We start from the raw sequence: 25,691 nt of genomic DNA, 5'->3' as shown, positions 1-25,691 counted from the left end.
GTCTGTGACATGTCTTCAAGTGCAACTTTAGTGGTTAAAATCTGGCTCCAAGTGGGGACGCATATTTTCATGAAAGCATGCGAGAATCCAAAATATGCATTCATGTCAAACAAGTACATAAGTAGCATCCATTCAAATATATATCCAGAAATCATCTTATAAAATCAAATGCTGAAATAGAAACACTACTCTAACATAATGAAGTAAAAACTATTCTAATAACATGAAATAGAAACTAATCTAAGTACTGAAATGACATGTTGAAACTGAAATCTAATCTAAATGAGTAGGGTTCGAAATACAATACAAAGGACGCCCATGGCATAAGATGCATTCAGTGAAGTCCATTTTGAGAACCTGCCTACTCACAAGCAAATCCATGGGTTCTTTCTTTGATGTGCCCTGTCTAATTCTGATCATCTTGGGACACTTACTCATCCCAATGCTATGCTGTACATGGCCATCCGATCCATAAAGCTTCTTCCTTTTCCTTTTCCGATTTGACTTGTTGAGGCTTGACACCGTTTGACACTGGCGATTTATTTTTTATACCTTTTTTCTTTTCTTCTTGGTAGGCTGTAATGGTGATGATGGTGCAACTACTGTCAACCCTTCTGTCTTGTCTTGAAAATGTTATGATGGAATACTTGAAATACCCAAGCTTTCTGTGATATGTCCAATCTCTTCATTCTGAATCTGTTCTATCAAGGCTGATGGAAAATTCGTCAACACCGCATCACTCTCTGGATCGTATGACCCACAAATAAGTTCATTGTTGGGTTTCCTTGGATCCTCAACATGATATCTTCGTTCTAACTCACGATCAAGCCAGACAAATGTATTATCTGACATGGGGATGGTGGCATACAATAGATCCATCTGAAGGCTACCACCTAATTCTGATGCCCACTTTCATGATAAGAGCATGCCCCATGCATTAGGCACATCTATTACAAATATATCCATAGTGATCATTGTGTCTGGGTATGCTGCTAGAAAAACTTGTAAATCTTTGATTAACCTGCATACTTCAATTCTTTTTGAATCCATGGAACAAATGTTGTGATAAGGCCTAGGTATCCTTAAGTTCAGTTGCTCCATGACTTTCTTGGTCATGAAATTGGATGAAGCCCCTGAATCAAGCATGCAATTGTGCAAAAGACGATCATTCACCATCAAAGTAATAAATAACGGTTGATGATCTTCATTCCCCATATAACAATTCATACTCTTTAATATAATTTCTTCATCTTCTGGTTCATCATTAGGCATTTCTTCTCTTTGAGTAACTTTAATGGCATTTAGCAATTTTTCCCTTTGAGACAATATCTTCAAAAGCTCTGTTATTGGAACTGAGGCCTTTGCATGGTTAATCCAATCCCCTAAATCAAATCCAAATCTGAAGTAGGAAGGGAAAATTTCTGTAATTACTCTGATTCTGATTATTCTTCCTTTGATATGTCATTCCTTTATATTTTTCCATAGCAAGAATCTGTCTAGATTTTTCTCCGAAAATCTTGGTAACTTTATCAAAATTTGCAATCAAATTATCAATCCTACAAGCACTAGGCATATGATCAATCTCTTGATTTCTTTCAACAGTTCTAACTTGGTTTTCCATAGAGAACATATTGATTTGACCACTATTTCCCCACGTTCCCTTCTAGCCATGCCATTTTCAATTATCCTTTTCACAATGGGACAAGTGACCTCCTCATGAAATTCATCACAAGGTCTACAATAAGGCAGAACTTGATCCACCATATTGGTAGTCTCCAATGGGTTGGGAGGCCTATGATCTTGTGAAGGGCTCTTATTCTTTTGCCATCTATCATTTGGACTAGGTTGGAACTTTTGTACTTGTGATCTTTCCATTTCCACCAACCTATTCTGCATAGCACTTATTTCCTTGGCATGGTTTGCTATTAATTTCGTTCGGTTGAGCAACATATTCTTAATCATTTGTGTCAATTTCTTGATGGGGTCATGATCCACTTCTTTAACTTCTTTTCCCTTAGATTCTCGTGACTTATTTGGACCCCTATCAAATCCAAGAGTTTCCAACTTTCCTGAAGCCTTTCTACATTTCTCCAATTCTTCAGCTAAAGTTTGAGCAACCTTTAAATCATTAGGCTTACCGCGTCTTAGCTCATAAGAAGTGTCAGCTCCATATGCATCAACATAATATATCAAAAGAGACTTTTCTGGAGGTTTAACATCTTGAGGCAAAATTTTAACAATATCATTAAATTCCTCCACTGTCTCATTCTCATTCTTCTTAATATGGCTAAGAGTGTTGAGTAGGTGCTTTTCTTCTCTTTTATCTCCATACTTTTCATTAAAAGCACTAATGATGGACCTTAAAGCATCCAAAGAGTTAGTAGTAAACTCCGTGAACCAATCCAGAGCATCCTCATCCAAAGAGAGGATGAAAAGTCTCATCTTTACATCCTCATGGTTAGCATTGTTACACCATTTTCTCACACAAAGGTTGAAGTTCCTAAGGTGAGTTTTGGCACTAATAACATTGTTACCTTGGAATGAAGGCAACTTCTCCATGGCTTTGTTTGGAATAGAATTTGGATAGCCATTAATGTTAGCAAAATTACAAGGGGCAAACAAGTCATCCATGATGTCTTGCTCAACCTAACCTTGAAAAAGCAAATGGATATTAGAAATAGCTTCCTGCCCAAGATTAGCAAGAAGTCTACGAGAAGAGAGCCTGTTTAGTCTCACTCTAAAAACCTTTTCAGGATCAAGAGTGGGGCTAACCAAGCTACTTGGATTCCTTCTAGTAGAAACTATTGCAGAAAATGAACCAAGTGGAGTTGCCACTTGAACAGGAATCTAACTCTAAAATCCCAAGATGCAAAACCAAAAGTTAGTCGTACTTTGGGTCAAAGAGGACCTATCCCTGACAATGATGCCAAAAAGATGTTGTCCACAGATTTGTACACCTAGGAATGTGGGAAAATCCTCAACCCCACAAGGCGTTCTTTGTGGCAACACTCAGAGAAGGGGCGGTCAACTATTCCCAACTCTCTCCTAGCTAAGCTAAGGGAGGTGGTCCCTAAGGAAGATTCTAAAGGATAACTTGTTAGAGATAACAAGTTCTAGGAGATGGTTAGCAATGCATTCACCATTCAATATAACTTGAAATGAAATTAGAGATTGTTTAGCAAGTATAAACTTTTATGGGCATATAATATAGATCCAATTAAATTAACAAGATATGTTGCAAGGCAAATTGTGAGAAACCAATGCCTTTAAATATAACTTGCAAGAAATATATGCTCAAAGCAAAATCACAATACTTGCAATGAAATAAGATTTTCAAGCTACAAGAATGGGAAAGTTGCAAGACAAGTGTTAGTGAATCAAGATGAAAGATTATATACAACCTCGATTATGAGCAACAAAATGAAAGTAAAGCTTGCAAAAGAATCACAAGTTGTACTTAAAGAGAGATTGCTCAAATATGATATAACATAAATGACCTCACATGACAATTAACATGAACAAGAATATAAAGTAGACAAGTACAAGTTTATTATATGCAAGTGAATGAGATGCTCACAACCCAACTTGTACAATAACTAATTGTGTGCAAAATGAACAAGGTTGTATTTGAGTGTGTGAAATAAAGAGTGGTCTTGGTAATTTTTAATTAAATGCCTAATCTAAGGTTTGACTTCCCCTCAATTCCTTCAACTTGGTAAGGACTAGTAGGTGGTTGCAAGAAGGCTAGGATGAGGAAGCAATGGCTTCATTAACGATACCCACCTAGGACTTCAATACAACCCGCATGCCTTTGTTCCTACAAGGGACCTAGCCACGCAAGAGAACTACGAGGTCATGCATTTGTACCTTTCATCCAAACCCAAATCTAGGGAGATTGAATGACAGTTGAAGAAGTTTGTCCTAGCCAAGGTTATGCTTGGAGGTAAATTTTAGAGAAACTAAGAATGCAATTTAGATGCTAAGTTAATACAATTGCTTCAAATGAGATTGACAATTAAAGTGAGATGCTTCAAATGTGAAATATCTTAAGAATATCAATAGAGAAATACCATTCCACTTTAATGAATAAATTGAGCACAAATTATGATATCAATGTGAAATTAGCTTATGCTAATGATCAATGAAGCAAGCGAAAATCACTCAATGAAGCAAATTCAAATTAGATCAAGAAGTCGCTTACTTCAATGAAAATGCAAATTAGATAAGGTGAATGATAAGTGATTAAAACTACTTGTAAAATGAAAATTAGAGACTAGATCTAGAAATTAGATGATGCAATGAGCAAGAAAATAAACTAATCTAACAAATGCAAAATGAACAAGTTAGTCACCACCATCCAAGAGATCCTCCTTCCAAATGAGGAGACAAGATACCAAGGGGAAAACCCGAACCTCTGTCAAGAAAAAAATTATTTTATTATAATTACAAGTGAAACCGTCTTATAGAGAAGTGAGGTTTTTTCTTAGATCTAGAGGAGGGTTTACAAGATGGAGCTAAAAGGAGCCAAAATACCCTCTCCCCCAAAATGAGAAAATTATATACAATGCTTTATTTACAAGATTACATTGAAAATTCCTTGAAGGAGGAGCTTTCTTTCTCTTACAAGGCTCTCGCACAAGGGTTTGACATCCAATTTCTTCAAAAGAAAATTTGCGCATAAGAGGGAGAGATACCCTTTTTTTGGCTAATGGCCAAGAGTATGGAGAGGCCTCAAAAGATAATTTCCTTGATTATTCAAGTCTCCTTGCAGATCTACCCAAGATGTCTTGAAAAAAAACAAACCCTTTTTCTCAAGCTTCCTTGAAGGCACTGCACAAACCAAGAAAGAGAGAGATCGGATCTGGGGCAAAGGAAAATAGATTAGAGAATTTATGAGGATATATACATAAAGTACAGATGCAAGCCACAAGAGGATGAGGACACCTCCGCTCTTGGGCAAGCAAGAAAGGGAAAACCCTTTAAATAAGCTCTAAATAGCTAGATTAGTCAGTAAAAGCACGTAAATGAGAAAATAGATCTCGATTTAGAAAATGAAATATCTTAGAGATCTGGGTAGAAACTCCCTTCTCAAATATTTAGATCATAGCTTTGAGGAAAATAACTATATGGCTCCTTGCTCCCTTTGCTTCCTTGAGAGTGAGTTTGTTCAACCAAAAACTTACTCCACGCTCAAGATCTGTTTCAAAAAAAGATAGATCTCTACACACTTGACTAAAAATTTGTTAGCTCCATAAGGGATTAGACTACACAATGTAAAAGGAGACTAAGGGTTCAACCAAAAACCCACTAGCACTCCTAGATCTAGAGTGGTCCTCCAATCCAAAAATTATACAAGATACATTGCATAGATTAATCCACAACCTGACAAGTGAACTAACAAAATCCATTAGCACTAGTAGAGAATTAAGAACAATTTGAAACAATTATACTTTAAAAGAAGGAGAACACCGCATAGAATAAACCCCAAAGTCTTTTTATTATATCATGAGAAAATAGATTACAAACTTTGGCAGAGCCACTAGCCCAAAAATTCATCTAAGCATGGTTACAAATGAGAGAGAGAAGCCTCTCTTATATAAAAAAAATCTAAGTGAGAGAGATCTCTCCAAGTGGCAAGTGGCAATCTTAATGCAAAAACTTCTTGATCCCATGAGGTAACATCTATATCTCTCCAAAAGATTCGTAGCCCTTGATTGCCCCTGTGTAGATCTTGATGGAGTATAGCTATTTGCACTGGAGTGGTTGGGTGGAGTGGCATTTAATTGTTGGAGTGGTAGAGACCCTTTTAAAATATTCTCCTTATTTTTCCTTGAAAAAATCTCATTCAAATCAACCAACTTGGACCATCTCCTAAAAACTCTATTTTGCTGGGACATTAGATTTTCTCTTGGACCATCAAATTTTTTTGGTTGTGTTTTTGCTTGATTTGTGGAGTCCCATCACTTTTTGACTTGACTTTAATTTTTGGGAAATTCCACTTCATTTTTTTATCGTTTCTCAATTTATTTTCTGGCTAATTATTTGCCTATTTTTGCCAAAAATTAGAGAAAATGGGTTTTGAGGGGTAACTACCTATTTTTCCACCCTCAAAGTGTGTCTAAATAGAAAATCGAGGTGTGGAGGTCTAATTTTGAGTACTCATATCCCCTACGACTTATATAGACAACACTTTTTATGTTTACATCAAAATTTACATAAAATTCCTATCTAGCCGAGAATTTTTAACATTATAATTTGACACTTAGACTCGACCAAATTCCGCGAAACTTTAGAGATGATCTATTATGGTAATATACATCGATTCTAGACAATAGGACTCACCTAAGACTCTACCATCAAGCCACACTCTAGCTTTGGTGTATATTTGGGAGAAAAAACTTAACTGATTATAAGTGTTGAAAAACACAAATAATGAGCTAAGGAAAAAAACTCCCTAGAGTGAACTCACTTGCTAGTAAAGTCCTAAGCTACTCAAGCCTTTTACATGACTCTTTCTCATCATACTAGAATTCAGTTTTACAATGTCCCCGTGGGGCTACGAAATCTGAACAGCAGAATGATGATTTAGAATTTTGACAGGATCTGATGCTTGCTGGAATGCTTCAAGTGTACTTTGATCATGGAGTCTCTGACATATCTTCAAGTGCAACTTTAGTGGTTAATAGGTTTGATATGGCCCATCGCTAGCAATTCTTGGATTTCCTTTTCTATCTCGTCTTTGAATTTCTTTGGGCGTCGATATGGTATAGTGATCACTGGCTTGGCCCCTTCTTCCAACTCTATAGTATCTTCAAATACTCTTTTAGAGGTTAATCCCGGAGGAACATCGCCAAATACTTGGCCATGTTTGTCCAACAATTTTTGAATGTCTACTTTGTATTGTGGATTGCCATTATTGGGTGTCTTTTCGATTGTAATCATGCATTTTGCAACATATGCTATATACCCATGGCTAAATATGACCTCCATTCTTTTGGCGGAAACGACTTGTGGACTACCATTAGCCATACCTCTTAAAACTACTTTATTGCCATTAGGGGCTTTAAATTCCATCTCCATCGCTTGGTAGTCCATAGTGTGTTTTCCCAACGAATACAACCATTGAACCCCCAATACCATATTGATATCTGCAAGATCTATTACATAAAAATCACTAGTAAAAGTATAATTACCAAGTGTTATGCTCAAACCTGGAATCATCCGTGTGCAATCCAAGTTGTACCCATCAGCTACAATCACATCAAGGCCTTCGAACTCTTCTGTGGGAAGCCCTCTCTTTGCTACTAATGTTGCATCAATGAAATTGTGTGTAGCTCCTCCATCAACCAATGCTGTGATGCGTTGTCCCTTGATGACTCCCCTGATCCTGAAGGTGTAATACCTGGGGGTTCCTGATAGGGATGCAATCTTAACTTGCAGTCAAGTTTTCTTCTCTTCGCATGGCTTTTCCTCTTCTTTAGCTTCCTCATGGGATTGTTCTTTCTCTAGGCTATTAGGTTCATTTTTTGGGGTGGGTTCTCCTTCTTCGTCCTCATCCTCGGAGACCAATTCCATGTAGTAGGTTTTCCCTTTGCCTAAACAACGATGTCCTGGTTCTCATGGCTCCTTGCAAGTGAAACACAACTTCTTTTGCCTTAGTTCGCTTTGGGTTTCCTCATCCATCCTGCCTCTTTTGGGCAAATCACGTTGGAAGGGTTTCTTCTTCGTATATTTCGGAGAGATGAAGGCTTGGACGAGGCCTTAGATTTGGTTGCTACATTTCCCTTTGTCTCTCTTCATGATGGCATTTTGCAGGGTTGCAGGATTGAATGCCTTAACCTATCCTTATAGGGGTTCAACTAAGGCCTCTGTGAAAAGCATAACTAATCGCTCTTTAGCTATGTCTGTCACTGTGATTGCGATGCGTTTGAATTCCGCAATGAACTCTTCGTGCGATCCGGTCTGTTTGAGTTGCGCCAAGTCTTTGAAGTGTTTGTCTGGGTTCTTCTAATAAAATCTATCTATCAATCTTTGCATAATATCTACATAAGAAGTGATGTTTGCTTGCGCCAACGTAACCGATCCACGATACCACCAAGCATGTGTGTCTCCTTGTAGGTGTAGTGTGGTGAATTGGATAGCGCCCACCTCTAACATAGGGTTGAGTGTGAAGTAGGTGTCCAATTTCTGCACCCACTCTCTTGCTGAACATTTAGATGATCCATCAAATGAAGGAAGGGAGAGTTTGTTTACCTTGTGCATTATATCAAAATTAGGCTGTCCTTTTGGTCTATTTCCGAATTTGATGTTACTATATTCTTGGAAGGTCATAGCTTTTCTCAAGTGTTCTCTTTTAGTGCTGCGTATTCCCAAAAGTATTTGTTAAAGAGTCTATTTGCTTCTGCTGCTTCTTTGGTTGTTATCTGTTGATTGTTCAAAAATGCAGGTAGCAAAGGTTCGTGACTCCTTCCACTGGTTGTTGTGTGGTTTTTTTGAGGAACAACATTGGAGAAACTGCGAATTTTTTTAACTATTGCAACAACTGAAAATTATTCTTCGAACTGTGTAAAGACTGATATTCCATTTTTTATCAAATGTAAAGACGGTAAAGATTGATATTCCATTTCAGTGAAATGTAAAGTCAAATGTAAAAAATGATATTAAGTTTTATATTTTAATCAGATTGACAGATTTCCTTTTTCAAAATTCTATGAAATAAATTCTATCAAATTAAATGCATCTGCGTACCTGATTCTCTGCGTACTTGGTTCTCCCGTCTGGTGTTGATCACATTGCTCCAAGTTTTCTGCGACCATTACCAAACCAACTTATTCCTCCCTGCCTATCTGGGATCAACCTCTATGGTTCCCAGACCCACAGGACTTCCATTTCGAAGTCCTCTGGCCCCCATACCCAAAACTCCAAGAACAGCTCAAAATTTCCCAATTTACAGTTCCAAAATCGAGCCCTCGGCTCATCCCTCAAATAGACTGATTTTCTTCCCCCCTACTTCTCCTTTCGATTATGTTTATATAGGGAAGGTTTCTTCCCTCCCAAGAAACCCCACCTCCCTTTCCTCCAATTAATCTTAAGATTTAACCTTATCCCTTAAGATATTTTCACTTGAGTTGGTCATTATTCATTAAATGAGATTTTAACCTTATCATCTCAACCGACTTCGAGTAAAGACTGATATTCCATTTTTTATCAAATGTAAAGACGGTAAAGATTGATATTCCATTTCAGTCAAATGTAAAAAATGATATTAAGTTTTATATTTTAATCAGATTGATAGATTTCCTTTTTCAAAATTATATCAAATAAATTCTATCAAATTAAATGCATCTGCGTACCTGATTCTCTGCGTACCTGGTTCTCCCGTCTGGTGTTGATCACATTGCTCCAAGTTTTCTGCGACCATTACCAAACCAACTTATTCCTCCCTGCCTATCTGGGATCAACCTCTACGGTTCCCAGACCCAGAGGACTTCCATTTCGAAGTCCTCTGGCCCCCGTGCCCAAAACTCCAAGAACAGCTCAAAATTTCCCAATTTACAGTTCCAAAATCGAGCCCTCGGCTCATCCCTCAAACAGACTGATTTTCTTCCCCCCCACCCACACTTCTCCTTTCGATTATGTTTATATAGGGAAGGTTTCTTCCCTCCCAAGAAACCCCACCTCCCTTTCCTCCAATTAATCTTAAGATTTAACCTTATCCCTTAAGATATTTTCACTTGAGTTGGTCATTATTCATTAAATGAGATTTTAACCTTATCATCTCAACCGACTTCGAGAATAGTATTTTCTTTTAAGTACCTTATCATGAATTGTCCAAAGATTTATGAAGTAAAGTAAATCTTGTCCATTGTAATAATAATTATTTATTATTTAAATAAAATTTTATTAATAAAATAAATAAATATATTTTATTGTTCTACTTAATAAATAAGGTATTAATTAATACTTTTAAAAACTAATTCATTTTCTTACATAGACATTTATATGATTAAATTAGTATGTATACTAGTGCAATGCCTGCGATGCATGTGTATGTAGCTATCATACACACGTCTCGTAAGCATGCTAATAATCAGTGACTCAAGTTGGGTCATTACATACACCCCTCCTTCAAAGAAAACTTCGTCCCGAAGTTGAGTTTATATAGTATATTAGTATTTATTTTAACGATTAATATAATTTGTGTAAGGATTATGTCCCGTGAAATTTTATTATTTATATATATATATATATTTTTTTTTAAAACATTTATAGGTTTACAACTTTAATAGTCGTACCTTGTCCCAACTAGGTTCCCAAGCTATTCTAAAATCATCCTATCCTTCCTAATCTCTTCCGCTCCCATCCTATCCGTCCTCTACTGGAGTATGCTATGGCATCAGTTATATTGACCTAACCATTCATAACTCTAAGGATGGTAGCATCAACTAAATTGACCTGATTTCCTCGTAGGCATCCGACAGTCATCATCACACGTCTAGGGGAGCGTGACTCACACAGTCCTCCCATGACTCCAGGTTTTGGAGGATAAACGGTGGGCAACACCTCCACCCCTCCTAGTAGAATTAGGGTCAATACCCTATCATGGAATCTCATTGAGCCTCAATTGCTCTTGAAGTTTTGTCATCACGTGGTCGGTTTGGTAATGATACTATCTGCAATGTAAACACTTGCCCATAAATTATAACATATGCATTGATATATTCAAAATCAATTGTATTTAGATAACGATTTTCTATGCATTTTAATAAACTCTCATCTATGATATTGATCTTTGCGTTCACATAACATACTTCGCTATGTCTAACCAATATATTTGTAAGTTCATTTTCACATCTAGTAGTCAAGTGTATTCATTATTTTATTTCCATCTATCATTCATATTGATATGTAAAAAAAATAAAAATAAAATTATAAATATCACATCCCTAACATAAGTCATGATTTATATAGGTATCCATGTACCAGCAACGTTAAGCATAATAATTGGAAATCATTCTTTCGTGTATTGATTGTGCATGAAACTTATGGCTTTCATTCCTACATGTTTAACGCTAAACATAGGTATAGCTGTTAGTTGTGAAAGTCCAATGATGTTGAAGTAGTGAACGAATAATATCATTGAAATGACTCCGAGTACACAATGTGGAGGAAAACTTCATCATTGAAAACCTTGGAAAGGACATTAAGGAGGCAACAATGGTTTAATGAATTAGTATGGAATGTGTGGATAAGTGCAACTGACACTTGTAGGCATATTATGCAGATGGTCAAAATGAATATGAAAATAGATGATGGAGTTATTGATAAGACTTATCCATTGATAGACGAATCTGAGAAGATTGAGTGATCAGTTTAGTTTACACCAGAAGTCACCTATCCATAAAAACTTAATGACCTTACTTTTCACTAGACTGCTAGATTTTGCAGTATTATTTCCCTTAGCAGATATTTCAAATCTGCCACTATTTTGTTCATACATTAAAAGATTTGAAAAAAAAACCTATGTATAACAATTTTGCTCAAATTTATAGCAGATAAGTTTGTTCAATCCTAACATAGTTGACTGCTTAGTCAATAACTTAGAATGAAAATTGATAGCTTTTGTAAACTTCGTGCATCATATTCATCCAACCAGTCATCCAACCAGTCAGCTCCAACAACCTTAAAACATGCTTTCATTTTCATGTTCTGAAATGAATTCTTATCAAAACATATCAAGTTGATTCTTATCCAAGTTGACTCTCTTTGAAAAGGTATTATTTACTATCCATTGTTGTTGTTGAGCTTGAACATATATAATTTGTTGCACATTGGACGTAAGCAACATGAATAAATTTCTCATTTGTGAATCCAGCAATTGAATATTACAATTGACCGTGTTCTGCATCTTACCTTTTTACTATGTTAACAACACATTCTAATACTTCATATATATATATATATATATTTTAAATTTATTCTACTCTGGTTGAACTTTTGAGTTTGCTCTCATACTTTTTTTTCTTTTTATATAGTGTCTTGTATGGTTGATGATGATTATATATCTACTTAGCGTCTTCAAAATTTCCTCTATGATATGCTCATACAATATTCTGGAGGAAAAGCAGCTCTTGTATTTTGCTCTACAAGAAAAGGAGCTCAGGAAGCAACATTCCATCTCTCTCTCAAACAGTAAAGAGTTTTGGATTTTCAAATCCTTTTATAAAGTCAATGGACCACTTGAAAGACTACAATCAACTACTCTTTCAAGCAGTGATAAACAAATGCAAGCTTGTATTCAATGCGGTGTGGGGTATCACAATGGTAGTCTTTGTTTAAATGATAGAAACCTTGTTGAAGGCCTTTTTCTAAAGGATGATTTACAGGTTCTATGCACTACAATTACATTAGCACATGGTATCAATTTAATGTAAAGATTGAAAATAATTTAAACAGCTTTTAAATTTAATATAACCTTGATTAAATATGCTCTCTCTCTCCCTATATATATATAATTGGATTAATCAGGGAGCCGAGATTGAAATCTGTGAGGGGTTTTCGTCATTCATTATTGGTCATTGAATGTGTGTCTGCGACCAAGTGAGGCAGTACTCCATATGTACTTCGAGCACCAATATCCTTTGAGCTTTAGCCAAATTGGATCAGGTTTTGGAAAGAGGCTTCAGGACTATGGGGCCATCGCTCTAGCAACACAATGAGGGATATACCACTCAAATATGAAGATGAACCCCTTTTCAGTGACATGGCTAGAAGAAGAATCCTTTTCAATCTTCTCCACACTAGGGCTATTGGAATCTTCCTCAATGATAGAAACATCCTCTTTGGCGGAATTAGCATCACCTTGAAACATAAAGAAGAAACCCTTCCATTCATTAGGAGGGACTTCATAGCTTGGTACATGCAGAAATGCCTCATATTGATCCATATTATTTACCGGAGGGAGCATAATACTTTCTTCTTGTTGATCATCATAACCGATTCCCCAATCTGCAGACCATAATTCATTTAGAAACCCCTCATCCTCTCGACCATCCAGAGAGTCGTAATCTTCTACGCTTGTAACATCACTAGGATCATTTGCATCGAGCTCCAATACTTCCTTAGGGACCCGTTGATTAATTTGTTGTGAGTTACAATTTATTTCTTGGACAGCTTCACACAAACTATTGACTGCATAGTGCTTATACATGAGTCGTATGAGGAGGGCATCTGTAGGATCTTCCTCATACTTGCATCGTATGTCATACAATTCCTTTCCCTTTTGCTACATAAATTCAATAGAAGAATTGTATCTGGGCATCTTTTAACTAGTTGCCAACAATGCAGCATGCGGTGAAAAGCATCTCAAATAATCAGGAAAGGAAGGATATTTATTACTGTGTGCATTTGTATTCTACTTCTTTCACTTCCATTATTGTTTAGTTAGAACTCTGATTTAGCTTGATGAGATTCCTAATTTCTCTGGCGAATAATTGCATTAATTTTGGACTGGAAATATTTTATTTTATTTATTTATTTATATATATATATATATTTTTTTGTTCCAGCTTGTAGCCTAACGGGGATAACCACAGATGCATCAGGTTGCAAAGGAAGGGCTGACCGAAATATTTCATACCCCATAGAAATTACGTTTTTCTGTTGCTTCCCCGAAAGGGAAATATTTGCCTCCACCACAGGAACAACATTTGCAAGACTTATCTAGATATCCCGGATCTCTCCTTTATATAAACTGTTGATCCATCTCCTCCAACCACATAAGGAGTCAAGTGTGGCAATTATGGCACTATCGATATATTTGGATTGGGAACGTTTCTTAACTTGGGTATGAAATTAGCAAATGTACCAGGACTTGAAAAATGAAGTAGTTCAGATTTATTGACAGCTCGGTTGAGAGGTATTAGCAAAGGTAGAGATTGGAGAAGCTGTGCAATAGCTCCTAATGTTCTTTTTCTGTTAATGATGATTTTGAGACTCAAGTGAGGGAGGAACATAGGAAGAGTCTTAGTACCTACAGTGAGGATTAGTACCAGCACTTTAACTAAGGTCAAGTTACAAGTATCAACTGAAATTAAGGCATCCATATGTACATGAAGCAACTCCAGAAGGTAAAGGTGAAGAACCTCTGCAATAGACAACATATCACTACAGTAGGAACCAAAGAAGTTTTACAGCAACATCTAAATCTGCAAATTTTCTAATGAATAATTACTAAAAGTAGATAAGATCTATTAATGAATGCCCAAGGGTAGCCTTTAGATTTAAAATCTCAATCATGAGAATACCGATGACTTAGTGTTGGCTGCAAAAGAAAATGCATATATTGGCTGTGCTTTGGGAAGGAAACATAGGGGAGGCCTTGCAGCACTCCTCTAATGATGAGTTAGATAACTGGACATATTAGTTAATTCATTTAATGATAAAGATGTCCAATCAAGACACTTATTGGCATGCTTTATAAGCCAACTATAATATTTTCGTAAATCATTTGTGGAGATTATGGAATAGTCATTGACTCACATGAATTATTGACCCAGCTGCTTGATAATTTTCCTTTTAAATTCAGTATTAGCATGAGCCTCTAGAGGGCAATTTGATTCAGCTGGAGAAAGGGTTCTTTCAGGGGCTAGTGGCCGAAAGAAATTCCAAAGGGCTAAGCCAGAGGCTTCCATACCCGCGGCAATCAGTGAATAACTGATTCGAGGCAGTTCTGAGTCAATGAGTTTTAGGCCTGCGCAAAAGTGACATAGGGCCTGCACAGAGGCAATTGGGGAGCTAGTTCGATTGGCTTGATTGAGCCAGGATTGCTTCAAGGGGTGAGGAAAATTCATCACAAAATTTTTGCCAGTATTTTCTCTTTAGGATTACTAGTTTTCGGCATCCAGTTGTACTCTGAATTTTCTCACTGATGCTTAATAATAAAGAACCTCAATTGCTACAACCGATTTTCCCACAATGGGTTTTTTCAGGGACTTCCAAAAACAACGGTATTATATTTTTGTGTTTATGCCAATATTTCTCAATTTCCAGTTTATCTTCCCGCAGTATTTATTTTGGTGAAAATAGTAGTTGTGAATTATTCATTGTTTGTCGTAGCAAATAAACCGCAAAATTAATTTACAGTTTGTAATGACCCAACTTGAGTCATTGATTATTAGCATGCTTACGAGACGTGTGTATGATAGCTACATACACATGCATCGCAGGCATTGCACTAGTATGCATACAAATTTAATCATATAAATGTCTATGTAAGAAAATGAATTAGTTTTTAAAAGTATTAATTAATACCTTATTTATTAAGTAGAACAATAAAATATATTTATTTATTTTATTAATAAAATTTTATTTAAATAATAAATAATTATTATTACAATGGACAAGATTTACTTTACTTTATAAATCTTTGGACAATTCATGATAAGGTACTTAAAAGAAAATACTATTCTCGAAGTTGGTTGAGATGATAAGGTTAAAATCTCATTTAATGAATAATGACCAACTCAAGTGAAAATATCTCAAGGGATAAGGTTAAATCTTAAGATTAATTGGAGGAAAGGGAGGTGCGGTTTCTTGGGAGGGAAGAAACCTTCCCTATATAAACATAATTGAAAGGAGAAGTAGGGGGGGAAGAAAATCAGTCTGTTTGAGAGAGAGATGGAATGTTGCTTCCTGAGCTCCTTTTCTTGTAGAGCAAAATACAAGTGCTGCTTTTCCTCCAGAATATTGTATGAGCATATCATAGAGGAAATTTTGAAGACGCTAAGTAGATAAAGAATCATCATCAACCATACAAGACACTATAGAAAAAGAACAAAAGTATGAGAGCAAATTCAAAAGTTCAACCAGAATAGAATAAATTTATATATATATATATATATATATATGAAGTATCAGAATGTGTTGTTAACATAGTAAAAAGGTAAGATGCAGAACACAGTCAATTGTAATATTCAATTGCTGGATTGTCAAATGAGAAATTTATTCATGTTGCTTACGTCCAATGTGCAACAAATTATATATGTTCAAGCTCAACAACAACAATGGATAGTAAATAATACCTTTTCAATGAGAGTCAACTTGGGTAAGAATCAACTTGATATGTTTTGATAAGAATTCATTTCAGAACATGAAAATGAAAGCATGTTTTAAGGTTGTTGGAGCTGACTGGTTGAATGAATGTGATGCACGAAGTTTACAAAAGCTATCAATTTTCATTCTAAGTTATTGACTAAGCAGTCAACTATGTTAGGATTGAACAAACTTATCTGCTATAGATTTGAGCAAAATTGTTATATATAGGTTTTTTTTTTCAAATCTTTTAATGTATGAACAAAATAGTGGCAGATTTGAAATATCTGCTAAGGGAAATAATACTCCAAAATCTAGCAGTCTAGTGAAAAGTAAGGTCATTAAATTTTTATGGATAGGTGACTTCTGGTGTAAACTAAGCTGATCACTCAATCTTTTCAGATTCATCTATCAATGGATAAGTCTTATCAATAACTCCATCATCTATTTTCATATTCATTTTGACTATCTGCATAATATGCCTACAAGTGTCAGTTGCACTTATCCACACATTCCATACTAATTCATTAAACCACTGTTGCCTCCTTAATGTCCTTTCCAAGGTTTTCAATGATGAAGTTTTCCTCCACATTGTGTACTCGGAGTCATTTCAATGATATTATTCGTTCACTACTTCAACATCATTAGACTTTCACAACTAACAGCTATACCTATGTTTAGCGTTAAACATGTAGGAATGAAAGCCATAAGTTTCATACACAATGAATACACGAAAGAATGATTTCCAATTATTATGCTTAACGTTGTTGGTACATGGATACCTATATAAATCATGACTTATGTTAGGGATGTGATATTTATAATTTTATTTTTATTTTTTTTACATATCAATATGAATGATAGATGGAAATAAAATAATGAATACACTTGACTACTAGATGTGAAAATGAACTTACAAATATATTGGTTAGACATAGCCAAGTATGTTATATGAACGCAAAGATCAATATCATAGATGAGATTTTATTAAAATGCATAGAAAATCGTTATCTAAATACAATTGATTTTGAATATATCGATGCATATGTTATAATTTATGGGCAAGTGTTTACATTGCAGATAGTATCATTACCAAACTGACCACATGATGACAAAACTTCAAGAACAATTGAGGCTCAATGAGATTCCATGATAGGGTATTGACCCTAATTCTACTAGGAGGGGTGGAGGTGTTGCCCACTGTTTATCCTCCAAAACCTGGAGTCATGGGAGGACTGTGTGAGTCACGCTCCCCTAGACGTGTGATGATGACTGCCGGATGCCTACGAGGAAATCAGGTCAATTTAGTTGACGCTACCATCCTTAGAGTTATGAATGGTTAGGTCAGTATAACTGACGCCATAGCATACTCCAGTAGAGGACAGATAGGATGGGAGCGGAAGAGATTAGGAAGGATAGGATGATTTTAGAATAGCTTGGGAACCTAGTTGGGACAAGGTACGACTATTAAAGTTGTAAACCTATAAATGTTTTAAAAATATCTATATATATATATATATATATATAGATATATATATAATAAAAATTTCACGGGACATAATCCTTACATAAATTATATTAAACTAATCTACTATATAAACTCAACTTCGGGATGAAGTTTTCTTTAAAGGAGGGGTGTATGTAATGACCCAAGTTGAGTCACTGATTATTAGCATGCTTACGAGACGTGTGTTTGATAGCTACATACACATGCATCGCAGGCATTGCACTAGTATACATACTAATTTAATCATATAAATGTCTATGTAAGAAAATGAATTAGTTTTTAAAAGTATTAATTAATACCTTATTTATTAAGTAGAACAATAAAATATATTTATTTATTTTATTAATAAAATTTTATTTAAATAATAAATAATTATTATTACAATGGACAAGATTTACTTTACTTCATAAATCTTTGGACAATTCATGATAAGATACTTAAAAGAAAATACTATTCTCGAAGTCGGTTGAGATGATAAGGTTAAAATCTCATTTAATGAATAATGACCAACTCAAGTGAAAATATCTTAAGGGATAAGGTTAAATCTTAAGATTAATTGGAGGAAAGGGAGGTGGGGTTTCTTGGGAGGGAAGAAACCTTCCCTATATAAACATAATCGAAAGGAGAAGTGTGGGGGGGGGGGGAGAAAATCAGTTTGTTTGAGGGATGAGCCGAGGGTTCGATTTTGAAACTGTAAATTGGGAAATTTTGAGTTGTTCTTGGAGTTTTGGGCACGGGGGCCAGAGGACTTCGAAATGGAAGTCCTCTGGGTCTGGGAACCGTAGAGGTTGATCCCAGATAGGCAGGGAGGAATAAGTTGGTTTGGTAATGGTCGCAGAAAACTTGGAGCAATGTGATCAACACTAGACGGGAGAACCAGGTAGGCAGAGAATTAGGTACGCAGATGCATTTAATTTGATAGAATTTTGCGATTTATTTGCTACGACAAACAATGAATAATTCACAACTACTATTTTCACCAAAATAAATACTGCGGAAGATAAACTGGAAATTGAGAAAATATTGGCGCACACACAAAAATATAACATCGTTGTTTTTGGACAAAAGTCCCTGAAAAAACCCATTGTGGGAAAACCGGCTGTAGCAATTGAGGGTTTTTATTATTAAGCATCAACGAAAAAATTCAGAGTACAACTGGATGCCGAAAACTAGTAATCCTACAGAGAAAATACTGGCAAAAATTTTGTGAGGAAATTTCCTCACCCCTTGAAGCAATCCTGGCTCAATCAAGCCAATTGAACTAGCTCCCCAATTGCCTCTGTGCAGGCCCTATGTCACTTTTGCACAGGCCTAAAACTCATTGACTCAGAATTGCCTCGAATCAGTTATGCACTGATTGCCACGGGTATGGAAGCCTCTGGCTTAGCCCTTTGGAATTTCTTTCGGCCACTAGCACCTGAAACAACCCTTTCTGCAGCTGAATCAAATTGCCCTCTAGAGGCTACTGTGCAATCCTTGCGCAGTCTCTTTGTGGCTATCTCTAACTCTCTGCAAACTACTCTCCGGAACTGGAAGACTTTCTCCAGACAAATTGTCTCTACCCCTCTCTGTCTCTGTGTCCCCTCTCTGGCTCGAACTCTTCCGGCAGAATGCTGCTCTCTGGAAAATCGAATTGCCCAAGGAAACTTGCTCTCCAAGTGTGTTTCTCCATCTACCCATTGACCTCTTCTTATAATCTCTAGTTGGGACTCTAACGGCCAAGATTAAAACTCAATCAATGGCGGAAATTATTTCCTAGTCGATCCGTGTGAGTTTCTAGAGAAATCTCACCTTCCTCAGTTAATTGCTGTTAATTAATTATATCCCGTAAGTTAGACTTAGGAAAAATTTAGTTACGATTAATTAACTTATTTAGAGCATCTCTAGGTGGATTTTCCTGAAACTTTTTCTGAGTTCTGGAGTCCTAGTGTTGCTTAACCTCTCTGACAATTGTCGAGACTAGAAAACCATCCGATGCTACAAAAACTAATAGAAACCACGGTTATGGTTGTTGCTTCCTTCAGTACTAGCCCTATTACCTGTCTTCAATCCATTATTACCAAGATTACTTATGGCTTGGACAATAACCTGAGCCATCTGTTGCTATCCTTCCAATAGTATGTTGGTCTTTTGCTGCTACTGTTGTAGTATTGCATTTAGTAAGACATAAAGATCCTGCTCCCCTTGCCCTGTTCTATCCCCCATTGCTGGCTGATGGTTTTTTATCTTTTTTTCTTAAGATAACGTTACTCATATCCTTTGGAAGCATGCAAAACTCATGCACTCACAATCTGGCAGGATGTTTGAACTTTGATACCACTAAACTATTCTAGGGGAATTTTGCACTAAGTTTCCTTTTAGGCACTAGGGTTTGAATAAGCTTCTTTTCTTTTCAAATAAAATAATTTTTTTCTATTCAAATAAAAGAATTAACTGCTCCAGCATAACAGTAACATTCAATAAATAATCTTGCACTTTCAATCATATAGTACAGAGCTAGTCATTCAATATTTCAACAGTGAAGATGTAATCTAGATTCAATTGTTCAAGTAAACCAATCCTCCAATATAGTTTCCAAATAACCCTAAACAAGTTCGGAATGCAACAGAGGCAGATAACAGATCTTTGCAAATTCAGAATGCAAGAGAGGGAGATAACAGATCTCTGTATCTAATCTAATGACCAAGATACAATACTTCGATTCTGACTATGTAAACTAACTTCAGAACGATCTCCTCTTCTGCTACAGGGCTATCCACTGTACAGTTGTGGCTCGGAATGTAATTGTGTGCTCCCTCAAGAAGATTACGCGTGACTGAAGGGTGGTCTGGCTCTGATCCGACCTTGAATTGCTTAAACAGTTCATGTGATTGCTTCAGGGGGCCCTTCGACTTGTTCTAGAACTCTGCCCAACCCCAGTTTGAACATGGTCTACCTTGAATGATTTTGTTTTATCCTCAGAATGGTTGTTCCACCCTAATTCTGGCCTCAAGAACCTATTCAAACTTAGACGTTAAGCCCATCATACTTTTGGCCTCTATAGATGACTTCCTCAGGGGTTGAATTTAGGAGAACTTCGCTTTGTCTCAGAAAGAATCCGCTTGGCTTGAGAAACTTCCCTCTATCTTAGAAAGAATCTGCCTGGCTTGAGAAATTTTGCTCTGTCTCAGCACTAACCTCAGAAAAAATCCGCCTAGCTACAATGTGTCTTGCTCTCCCTTGTCTTAGGCTCTTCCATGAATAGTTCACTGCTCCTTGTAGATAACACCTTGTTGCTAGAACAAAGTAACAAAAAGGAAAATATGACTAACTAGGGTGGAATCTTTCACCATTGAAGTTAGTAGAAGAGAAGGGGTCTTAAAATCCTCAGAGCTCCAGCTCAAGAAAATAGATCATTTGATCCACAATTGATGATGATTCATTTGATCTCAACTCTCCTCTATTTATAGATTTTGAGTGCAACCCCAAACTTTGGATCTTTTTTGCCCCAGTTGACCCAATTTTTGCACAGTGTTGCCCCAACATTGGAAAAATTTGGGTTTTTACCCCTTTATCAAGACCATAACCTACATGTTCGGATAAGCTATTTCGTCCTCCATTAGCCCATCAATTCGGAGAGGACATTACATTAAGCTAACCACTTGGGCTTAGACATTTAGCTCTTACTCAGACAAATAGCTCTTTATATTTTCCCGCTGTTAGTATTGATCTTGGAGAGGCTTTTCCACTTGCATTGAATGTATACTCTTTTAGCCCATTAATCTAATTTCTGGTTATTTGTTGGACATTAGGAAAATCATCTTACATGGTAAACCTTGTTTGTCTTAGAAGATAGTAAACATCATCATCAAAATAAAATATAAAACAGTTAGGTGTCTGACATGAAGTGTCCAAAAGGGAAACAAAGAGGCCACCTTTGTTAATTACTAGGTCATAAAAATTCAAAATAAAAAATAGGCTTGCATAAATCCATCTTAACCCTGGATATTTTATGTGGCAGGGCGTTTGCAGCTATTTTCTTGATCCCTCCTGGTGCTTAATAGGTCTGGGTTCAGATGGATTTAACATGCTGTCAAGAAACCATAACAAATTTTTCCTGGCAAATTTACTGCTGAACTTTATCTTACTTTTTGCCTGGTTGAATTTTTTTAATGAATTTCATTGTTGCTGAACATGAACATGTAGCAGGTGACTTAGCTTATAACTACCCTGCTAAGAGCATAGATCATCTCTAAGAAGATGATACATGAGATCAGTTGAAGACACGCTGCTTCAACTGATTCTCCAAGGTGCCTCCTTCACCTATCATTGTGCTGCATCTCGTCATCATGCTGCACCTCACCGTGCTGCACCAATCATCACTATGTTGCATCTCATCATGCTTCATCAATCATGACTGTACCCATCACTGTACTGCATCATGTGCCATTGCTGCACCATGTTGCCATACTGTCCTATGTGCTTGCTTGCTGTACCTTGCATGCTTGCTGTACTATTGCTTGCTTCATGTACTTGCTGCACCAAGTACCATACTGCTGTCCCATTATTGTTTTGTCTCATCATATGGTTGTCCCAACATCTTACAGCTGTCCCTTTGATCATTGCAGCATTATATCATTGTTGTCCCATCATCTTGCAGCTGTCCCTTTGATCATTGCAGCATTATATCATTGCTGTCCCATCATCTTGCAGCTGTCCCTTTGATCATTGCAGCACTATATCATTGTTGTCCCATCATCTTGCAGCTGTCCCTTTGATCATTGCAGCACTATATCATTGCTGTCCCATCATCTTGCAGCTGTCCCTTGAATATTGCAGCACTATATCATTGCTGTCCCATCATCTTGCAGCTGTCCCTTTGATCATTGCAGCATTATATCATTGCTGTCCCATCATCTTGCAACTGTCCCTTGAATATTGCAGCACTATATCATTGCTGTCCCATCATCTTGCAACTGTCCCTTTGATCATTGTAGCATTATATCATTGTTGTCCCATCATCTTGCAACTGTCCCTTGAATATTGCAGCACTATATCATTGCTGTCCCAAAAACAAGCTACTGCTCCAGCAATTAACTCGGCCTCCATTGAGGAACTCAGGCCTCCTCCACGCTGTCTTAGAGCCTCCCTCTCTTGCTGCGGTTAGGGCAATCCATAGACTGCGTTAAGGTTCTAGGGCATCCATTTAGGGTAGAGACCCTTTTCTAGGCTGCGTTGAGGGCTTACATTGCTGCCCTTCTTGACTGCGTATACCTCTTCATAGGTTATGTTAGGGCTTGAGGGCAGCATTAGGGCTTCTCCATAGGGCTGTGTATAGGACAGCGTAGGGCTTCTCTTTTAGACTAGCAATTAGATCTCTGCTTGCTGCGTTATGTAGGCTTCCTTTACTGCGTTAAAATCTTCTCCATGATAGCATTAGGATATAGGGCATCCTCTAGGGCAGCGTATCCTCTTTAGATCTCTCCTCCCACCAAAACCCAAAGACAAGTGGAGAGGAAGAGATCACCAAGAGCATGTGTACAAATGACTTTCAAGGCACCTCTATTTATACTAAAACGTTGAGCACAAGTGGGGTTTATTTGATTGCTGGCCGACCTTGACGAATTGTCCCATAACACAAATAAATTCACATCTCCATGAATACTTATCGGAATCGGATGATCTTTAGATCACTCCTACACTTCTCGATGAGAGGGATCGAAGAAAAATATCAGCTTCCATTAATAAGATGGCCCACATGGAGTTTGGCCCTAGTTGCCATTTTTAACACAATTAAAGATCAGCAACAAAAACTTATCAGCAGTGTGAGGAAATAAAGTTTAATAATTTAAATTGAGTGATGATTTTATGAGTTCGGTGATATACTCTGGAACAGAGAATTCGATGGTGAACCTAACTCACAAATTTGTTTTTTAGCTATATGCTGTCCTTGTTTGAAATGTATCAAGCATCAAATAATTCATTTCAGAGCCTCTCCAATCAAAGCACTGTTTTAAAAGTTTCAAATATTTCATTCATTTGCATGATTTGTATGTTTCCTATATTTTTTCAGTACAAACTTCAAAATATTTCCTCACAGTAATATTGATAAGCTGAAAACTTTACGTGCAATATAAAAATATCAGATGTTAGGACGGGAAAAGTCCGAGTTTCCGTACCCTGAAGATATCTTTGCTTATGGGAACATTCTCCCTTTCTCTTTGCATTATCAAAAGGAGAAAATATCTGTGACCTGGTGCTTTCTTTTGTTCTAATTGATGCTGTTAATTTTGGATATATCTTAGAGCATTACTTGACAGTGGTGATCTATGTTCTTCAACAGCGAGGACGATTTGAATCACAGCATTGGGGAAGGTTTGCCTGCAGGATTGACTAAAGAGTATGAAGAGAGCAAAGGTAGCTCATTGTTAATCAGGGCAAGTTTCCTGGAGATACGTGACGAGTTAAAAGCTTGTGTTGATAAAACAGAAAACCAAGATTCCCAAAGTATGTGTTGATTCCATCTTATGACCTACTCTTGCTCTCCAGTTTGATGCATCAAGCTAGATTTGTTAACCTCCATTTTTATTGTTGCACAAAAGAATTATTCTGTTTCTGTCATCCTCAGAAATCACAAATTCAAGACTCAATGTATATTGTTGATATACTCTGGTAAGAGTTCAATTAAAAGATGACAATAAAACAAGAATGCCCTTCGATGTTAATGACTCAGCTATCTGATATGAAGAGCTTTAGTTGAAGGACTGGAATTTAACTAGCAGTGCACCAAGAGCAAGAAAGTGCTAAGAAGAGTGATTGCTTTTGCTCACGTGCCTCTGTTTCATTTGCTATGCCCTCTTCATGACGAAAATTACATATAGCTTTATACCTTATATCAACCTAAAAATAAGTGGCCACATTTATTAGGAAAAATATACACTTTGAGTCAATCTATGTTCAATGATGATGCAAATAGGTATACTGAAAGTCACGTTGATTAGACCAAAGAAGGAAAACAGTATCTTCCAAAAAATCTACTGTGTATTGAATTTGCATCAAGACAGTGCAAGTTTTGGTTGAAGAGCACAACCCTAGAGAGAGTTTTGCTGCGAAATGAACAAGAAAGACAGTGTTGGGTTTGAAAGAGGGTTTTAATCCCAAAAGAAGACATGATCTGCAAAACCTAGTTTGACAGCCCTTAGGGCAGTACAATTAGCCAAAAATTTCTAGATTGGCTGCTGACAAATAGTTAAAACAGATCTGGAAATGCTAGTTCCACAGCCCTTAGGTTAATGCCACTAGCCAAATTTCTCCATATTAGTAGCTGAAATTGTCATATTTGTAAACCCTATTTCCATTGTCCTTAGGACAATGCTACTAGCTAAAAAACTTTGCATCAGCTACTAAAAATTCTGATCTGAAAACCCTAGTTCTGAAACCTTTAGGGTAATGCCGCCAGACAAAAATCCCAGTATCAGCTGTTGAAAATATCAAATCTGGAAACCCAAGTTTTGTGGCCTTAGGGCAATGCCACTAACCAAAAATCTCTAGATCTCCTGCTGAAGAATACAGATCTGGAAACCTTAGTTCTGCAGCATTTAGGGCATTGCCACTAGACACAAAATATCCAATCTGTTGTTGAAGTTAAGAATAAAAGAGATGGTTCAAAACCCTGGTTCTACAGTCACAAAAAATAGTGAAGCTTCAAGCCACCCATGCATACGCATGGATGAGCTCAAGAAAATGTGGCTGAAATGAATCAGTCGTAGACCCTAAGGTTTGAATCTATGGACAAGATCTTCATAATTAGCACAAAAAATTGGGCTTAAACAACTCTAAATAAGGTGCCCAGCTTCAGGTAATACAGTCACCACTAAACAATGGCAATGCCCTATAAGTTAGGCACAATCACTACAAAAATAGCCAAGAATAAATTCTGACCCATAGTGAAGATGGTAAATGAGGTCCACACCCACTTTGATATCATGTAGAAATGCATAAGAGAGAGAGAGAGAAGGATCAAATGTAACAACCATCAAACAACCTGCAATAAATAAGGAAAATAACATTGCAACCCTTGAGAAACCTGCCTATAACAACCAAGGAAATTCCA

The 25,691-nt window shown here is 36.7% G+C and overlaps 1 protein-coding gene across 1 annotated transcript in view; it reads left to right on the top strand.

Annotated features, from left to right (window-relative positions):
• The window catches only part of LOC149163084 (uncharacterized), a 289,574-nt gene that overhangs the window by 62,213 nt on the left and 201,670 nt on the right, over positions 1–25,691 (top strand). Inside the window, exon 2 of the mRNA XM_089437519.1 lies at positions 23,922–24,085. Coding sequence (XP_089293645.1) covers positions 23,922–24,085 — 164 coding nt within the window. The remainder of the gene's footprint in view (positions 1–23,921; positions 24,086–25,691) is intronic.

The sequence above is a fragment of the Pinus tabuliformis genome, chromosome 5_2 (assembly GCF_031772625.1).
Source record: "Pinus tabuliformis cultivar Carrire ecotype Pingquan chromosome 5_2, CPIR1, whole genome shotgun sequence".
In the NCBI taxonomy this organism is placed as follows: domain Eukaryota; kingdom Viridiplantae; phylum Streptophyta; class Pinopsida; order Pinales; family Pinaceae; genus Pinus; species Pinus tabuliformis.
The sequence above is the reverse complement of the archived record's forward strand: the minus strand, read 5'-3'. Positions and strand labels throughout refer to the sequence as shown.